Here is a 6,521-nt window from a genome sequence, read left to right as displayed (position 1 = left end):
GTGTTTACCTCCACTGCTCTGTCCACCAACGTGGTCCTACTGTCCTCTGAGCCTTGGGGCAGTGCCAGGAGGCTGGACTGGACAGGGACCCTGGGTTGAGGAGGGGACAGGAGTGGGGTGGTGGTGGCCGGGTGGGCCTAGGGAGGGTGGGGTGGTCTGCCAGACAGGTACTGTGGGTTATGTGACAGGTATGAGGTTCAGGCTGAGAACCTGACCCCTAATGAGGGAGGAGGCCTGAGGGTCCCCAGTCCTCACTCAGCGGAGACCCTCCTGGCAACACCCCTGCTCAGAGCCCCTCTGGTGCTGTGGGCAGTGGGACTTCCTGCAGGGGGGCTGCCATCCAGCAGGCAGATGGGGGGGCACGACAGCCGAGGTGGGGCTGCCACCGAGGGACCCCCACTTGGAGATCAGCCTCAGGATGCAATCAAGTTCCCTGTCCCCCCATCTCCATGGAGACAATTTCAGATGCTGCGTGTGTCACCACTGTATGTCCAGCCGCAGGCTCAGCCCTCAGGACAGACCCCGCCTCCACCCTTCTCCGAGGCTCTTGGCAGGACGGTGTGCACGGCAGTGCTGTGGGCAGGGGCTGGCTCGGCCGCTGGGCACCCGGGGCTGTGCTGGCCACCTGGCCTCCTCCCCACTGGGGCCTCTGGGCCTCCAGCCTAGAAGGGCAGGAAGTCGTCCACCTCGAGGCGCAGGAACGGGCCCAGCAGGGCCCGGAGCTTCCAGACTGCGGCGCGGCTCAGCAGGGGCGGCACCAGCCCCTCGAAGGGTGCGGGGTCCACCACGTACACGTAGGCGGCAGTGCAGGCCAGCAGGGCACCCAGCAGCAGCCTCAGGGCCAGCAGCCTGTGGGCGGCGGCAGTCAGGGGGCAGGGGTGCCTGTAGGGCAGTCCCTGGGGGCTGGGCTCTGCCCACACTCTTACACAGTCACCTACCAGAGCTGGCCTTTGAGGCCCTCAGAACATTCCAGCTGTGGCTTCGCCTTCTGTGGGGGAGGGGCCGGTCAGAGCAGGGGTCAGGGTGCTGTGTGTTCCTGCTCTCCCTGCCCAAGACAGTCACCTGGCTCCTGGTGGGGCTCCCACCCGGGGGCTTCTTCTACTGGAGCTCACCTCTCCCCTCCCCAAACAGGGCCTCCAGGGTGGGGGGCTTACTGCTCTGCACAGGTCCTTCCTTGCCTGGGTGCGGCACTGGGCGCGGTCCCTGGGGGAGTCACAGAGTCAGGGCCGTGTGCGCTCCCTGCACCAGCCTGGCATCACCCCTGGTCTGGTGCCATGGAGCTGGGGAGGTTAGGGACCGGTTCATCCCATCCTGACCCGGACACCTGCGTCATCCCAGCTCAGTGACCCGCCCCTCTGCCCCCGCCGGCCCCTGACCCCACACGTCACCCCAGAATCTCCAGCTGAATGTCTTCCATCTGGTCTAGCACACCCCGGATGTCCTTCTTGAGGTTCTAAGGGGCACAGGAGGTAAAGGGTCCTCTGCTCCTGACCACCCAGCCCCACTCCCCTGCCTCTCACCCCTCCCCCAACCCCGCTCGTTTCCTGCCTCCCTCACCCTCGGGGTGTTGCTCTTCAGGGGACCTACCAGCAGCCCAGTGGCCTGGTTGTTCAGAGCCATGTGTACCTCAGCCACGCCATCCCACACCTGGTGGGGGGAAAGCTAGGTCATGCTCCAAGGATGTGCCCCACCACATGGGTCCCCAGCACCCCTCCCACCCTGGCCAGGTGGGCACCTCGGTAATGGCCATCTTCTTCCTCTCGAAGGACAGTCGGATCTGCTGCAGCTCATTCTGGGGAGGAGCACGGTATAGGCATGGGCAGGGCCATCTGCTGATGAGCTTCTGCCAACACCCACCTGGGACTGCTGCTCAAGGGAGCCCCGCCCCCAGCCCCGCCCAGTTCCAGGTGCCCACCTGGGACTGCTGCACGAAGGACTCCTCCCCCCGGCACAGCTCCCGCCGCAGCAGCTGCAAAGGTGCCCTGTTCTCCAGGGGCCTGGTACCAGCCTGCTCAGGGGGCTGCAGAAGAGTCCCTGGGTCAGCTTCATGGTCATGGGCAGCATCTGTGGTCATGGACTGCTTGGGATCAGGAGTGGAGGGTGTGGTGCTTGGAGTTACAGGGTCAGTCCTGACAGTAGCCAAAGTCCTGCTGGGTCTGGGCTTCTGCCTTATACTTACCCAGGCCAGGGCCGTGCAACTCGAGTGCTCTGGGCACAGGGGCAGGAACTGCTGCCCTGGTCCCAGAAGGGCGCTCAGCTGCTCCCGCAGGTCCTGGTTCTGCCTTTTCTGGGGGTGGGAGGCAGAGAGATGGGACTGCCCATCACAGCTGTTTCTTGGGCAGGAGACTGAGGCAGCCAGGGCTGGGGCAGTGGCTTCAGGGCAGAGGAGAGGGAGCATGGGGCTTAGGAGGTCCAGGAACAGCTGTGAGCTCGTTGCACAAACAGGTGCAGAGCCTGGGGCCAGCCCCGCAGCCCTGGCGGTGGGCGCCTCACTCACCAGATTCTGGTTCTCCTGCTCCAGCTGGAGGAAGGACTGTTCTGTAGGCCCTAGGGCCATGCTCTGGAGCTGGGAGGTGGCTGCCCCGGGTGAGGCCGGGGTCCCTGCCCCTGGTGACAGGTGTGGGTACGGGCAGGGCCTGGGCCCTGAGTTGGGGGCTCCCCCCTGCCTGGGTGACCCTTGATCTCTTCCTGAGTGCAGGGGCCAGCCCCATTCCAGCCCTGCCTCCATCTGTCCCTGTCTTATCCCTGCTGGGTCTCTTGGTCTCTGTCTCTGCATCTCTCCCTCTTCACTTGCAGTAAAGTCCCCAGTTACCTCACTGCCTACCCTGGGACCCCCGCCCCCTGCCCCCGGGGCTGGGAAAGCCCCGGCAGAGTCCACAGAGTGAGTGGAGCTGAGAGGCACCAGGCAGGGCCACCTTACAAACCCCTGGCAGGGTGGGTCAAGGCATCTGCCATGGCTGCTTGAAGTTGAGGGTTGGGGGCATTGGGGGTGGGAGTGGCCACAGGGTCCCAGGGGTTTGGGCCCCTCCATACCTCCCTGTGACCCCTTCCTGACCCCAGGTCCAGGCTCTGGCCTGGCCAGAACTTCTACCCTTTTACTGAGGGCCCTCCAGGTGTCACAGCTCACAGGTCTGCCTCAGGACACCTGTCACAAAGGCCTGGACACAACTAAGGAGGTCATAATGGACCGGGGGGAGGGGAGTGTGGCTGGAGCCAGGGCTGGCAAGGCCCCTCCCACCACATCCCTGTTCCTGAAGTGTCCTCATCTGGGCACCCCTTCTGCACTTCCCCATCCTACCCTCCCTACCCACCCACCCACCTTGGCCAGTTTCTGAAAATGTAAAACAGTGCGGACACATGGTTAACACACAATCAAACAACACGCAAGGTGTCTAGCGTGATCCCCCTCACAGCTCAGTCCTCCCTCCTGCCCCAGCCCCTCGAGGCTGGTTGTCGAGCCCCTTCTGGGAATGGCAGCAGGTCGCACGGCGAGCCCCGTGACCGCGCCCTCCCTCGCCACACGACGTAGATCACCCCACGAGCTGGCCTTTTTACCTAACACATCTCCAAGGTTTTATTTATTTTGAAGTAATTTACTGAACACTAAATGGTCCTGTAAGGACGATTGTTATCCTCTCCTTATAGGTGGGGAAACTGAGGCATGAAGACAGTCACTTGCCCAAGGGCACAGCACTAAGTGACGGGACTGGGCTGGTTCGCTCTTCACTGCCTTCAGCGGTCTCCAGAGGCGGAGCCAGATCAGATCCCTGGCTGGTTTCTCCTCTGTTCTTTCCACGGTTCCATCAGGTCATCTGGTACGGCACCTCCCCCACCCCACTCCTGGAGACCCTGTTTCCACGCCCTCCTCCTTCTCAGTTCCCTCCTGGTTTCAGGAAGCGCACTCTCAAATAGCATCCTCGAGAAGGAGGATGGGAGGAAACTGAGTCTGTGTGGTAGCGACGGCGATGAATCCCTCCTCTCCTGTGTCCTTGCCTCTGCAATGCGACTCTGCCCTCCTCACATCAAGAGACAGGGTCCCTCTACACCCGGGCCTCTGGCTCGCCTGCGGCATCACCCGGGCCAGTGGGCTCTTAATAACGTGTTGGCAAGTGAATGCTTGTGTGTTGGGCCATAACCTCTCTTGCTGCTCTGGGGTGGGAGAGGCCTTGTGACAGCATCGTGGTTGTAGGGAGAGAGGCTTCTGCCTTCGGAACTGGGAGCCCAGGGAGACCCTCGAAGAATGCCCCGAAGGGCGGCCAACTTGCCAAGCCCTGGGCTAACCTGTCCTGTTTCAGCCAGGAAGTTTGGGAGTGATCTGTCACAGGGGAATGGACTGTGCGATCCCTCACGGGTCTGAGATCATCCTACCCTGACCTTAACCTGTTGGGTGTCGGGCTATGGAGAGAATCAGCTCAGAGGGTGTTTTCCCACAGGATTTTGAGGGAGGGCCTCATGGTCCTCAGTGCTGCTTGACCAGGCTGGGCTTGGCTGCTGCTCTTTTATTTTTTATAATTAATTAATTAATTAATTAATTATTTTAATCCTCGCCCGAGGACTTTTTTTGATATTTTGTTCAGATAGAGTGGGAAGGAAAGAGAGAGAGAGAAACATCGATGTGAAAGGGACACATCGAGTGGCCACCACCCACATGACCCAACTGAGGTACATGCCCTTAGTGGGAACTGAACCCGGGTCTCTACAGACCACAGGCTGACGCTCTAACCACTGAGCCACACTGGCCAGGGCTTGGCTGCTGGTCTTTTAAATTTCAGCAATCGCCTGGCCAGTGTGGCTCAGTGGTTGAGCGTCGACCCAGGCACCAAGAGGTCACCAGTTTGATTCCCGGTCAGGGCACATGCCCAGTTGTGGGCCCGATCCCCAGTGGGGGGCATGCAGGAGGTGGCCAGTCAATATTCTCTCTCATCAATGTTTCTATCTCTCTCTCCTCCCTTCTTCTCTCTCTAAAGTCAATAAAGAAAAAAATTTTCTTTTAAATTTCAGCAATCACGTTTTAAATTTACAGTACTTCTCTATTGTTCTTTGAATGCCCCTGTTCTCTCTTTAGAGCATCTCATTCTATTTTAGGAATAAAGCAGATTGGGGGGGGGGGCTTTTGTTTTCTTCATTTAAAAAATTCTCTTTGTGATTAATTTTTTTTCTATTTGTTCTTGTGACTTTTTATTAGACACCGTCCTCAAATGTCTGGCTTTCCGCGTCCTGTGCAGAGGCAGGAAGGAAAGAGCTGACCCGTGCGTTTCTGTCCCTGCTAGGAGCTCGAGTGCCCTCACGTCAGGCCTCTGGGAGGGACGCCTCCTGCCTCCGGGTGTGTCTGTTCGCTGCCGCTCTGCAGCGTGGAATGGGGACGGCTTGGGGGGTTGGTCACCCGCTATCCCTCACAAGTGTTGGGCGGTCACTCCAAGCTGTCCCCTAGCCAGCCCCATTTTTCTGCCCTGCCTCATCCACACTCAGACTGTCCTATTAAGTCAGCCTCTGCGTCCCATCGGAAGAAGTTGGTTGAAATCCCTCGTCTGAAGGCGGTCTGTCTCCTGCCCTCCCTCTTTGCCATGTGGGTGGATATACTGCAGGGACACCAGTGTGGGCAGCTCACCAACAGAGGAGGCATGTGCACAGTCTGCTGGCCACAACGGGCTGGACACGTGGCCCTGGCCCCGAGACTCCCTGCCATGCAGTCCTTAACCACAGGCTCTGGCTGGGGATGAGCCGAAAGTAGGGGGCTGGAGCCAAGTTCAGCTGCCCCCCAAACTGTCTAAGCAGCCGGGAGTCTGCTTGGCCACCCGAGGAGGAAGGAGCCTCTGGGCCCCACCCTGGCCTTGACCTTGTCACCCCTCTCTAGAATCTCATGGCTCTCAGGATGTGCTCAGCTCAGAGTACCCGTTCAGGCGGGGGCCAAGGAAGGCTTCTTGGATGACATATGAGGGTGGCCCAAAGCCCTGGGTGGCTGTGTGGTGGGGAGGGTGGGGTGAGGTGGGGGCTGCTTCCTGTACTCAGTGCCCCTGGGCCTGCCAAATACCAGTAGGTGCCTGGGATGTCACATGGGGAGAGAGAGGAGGTCCTCATCAAGATGGTGATCCCCCTGTAGTGACAGCAAGAACAGCAGCGATAACAGGCAAAGTGCTGGGGGTGGGAGCCTGCTGTCTCACCAGGGACACATGGCTGAGCTGAGCGGCCCCAAAGCAGTGGCAATCCCCAGCGGTTTGAGGAGAAGCCTGGGGCACCTGGATGACACAGGAGCCCTGGCCCCACCCACTGCACCCTCCGGCTGCCTGTGACCCTGGGGAGACTCCCTGGCCTGCAGACTCTGGGCTGCCTGATACACCCACACCTTTATCAGGCTGCGTTGCCGTGTTGGAAACTCAAGCCCAGCCCTGAAGACCCAATTCTCTGAAACCTTCCTTCCTACCCTGTCGCTGTGCCCCCAAGCTTGGGAATGCCCTATGGGCTGGGGGGCTGTCACAGGGAGAGGGCGCTGCAGGTCTCGTGGTGGCATTTCCAAGAACGAG

The 6,521-nt window shown here is 60.3% G+C and overlaps 1 protein-coding gene across 1 annotated transcript; it reads right to left on the bottom strand.

Annotated features, from left to right (window-relative positions):
• Window positions 1–662: 662 nt before the first annotated feature.
• CCDC188 (coiled-coil domain containing 188) lies at window positions 663–3,031 on the bottom strand. The gene is made up of 9 exons (XM_036276167.1): window positions 2,498–3,031; window positions 2,180–2,287; window positions 1,916–2,020; window positions 1,736–1,792; window positions 1,588–1,647; window positions 1,389–1,453; window positions 1,155–1,203; window positions 939–988; window positions 663–849 (listed from the first exon to the last, which is right to left on the bottom strand). Exons 1-9 carry the CDS (start codon window positions 3,029–3,031, stop codon window positions 663–665), a joined length of 1,215 nt encoding a protein of 404 aa, XP_036132060.1.
• Window positions 3,032–6,521: the final 3,490 nt, after the last annotated feature.

The sequence above is a fragment of the Molossus molossus genome, unplaced genomic scaffold (assembly GCF_014108415.1).
Source record: "Molossus molossus isolate mMolMol1 unplaced genomic scaffold, mMolMol1.p scaffold_m16_p_22, whole genome shotgun sequence".
NCBI lineage: Eukaryota > Metazoa > Chordata > Mammalia > Chiroptera > Molossidae > Molossus > Molossus molossus.
This window is presented reverse-complemented; position numbering and strand designations above follow the sequence as displayed.

What these genes read in the sequence shown, in the direction of transcription:
- CCDC188 (XM_036276167.1), bottom strand. Translation starts at nt 3,031, where the DNA reads ATGGAGGGGCCCAAACCCCTGGGACCCTGTGGCCACTCCCACCCCCAA. An exon ending in CCTTCGTGCAGCAGTCCCAG is followed by an intron (nt 1,793 to 1,915) that starts GTGGGCACCTGG and finishes GCTCCTCCCCAG; the next exon opens with AATGAGCTGCAGCAGATCCG. An exon ending in ACCAGGCCACTGGGCTGCTG is followed by an intron (nt 1,454 to 1,587) that starts GTAGGTCCCCTG and finishes TGTGCCCCTTAG; the next exon opens with AACCTCAAGAAGGACATCCG.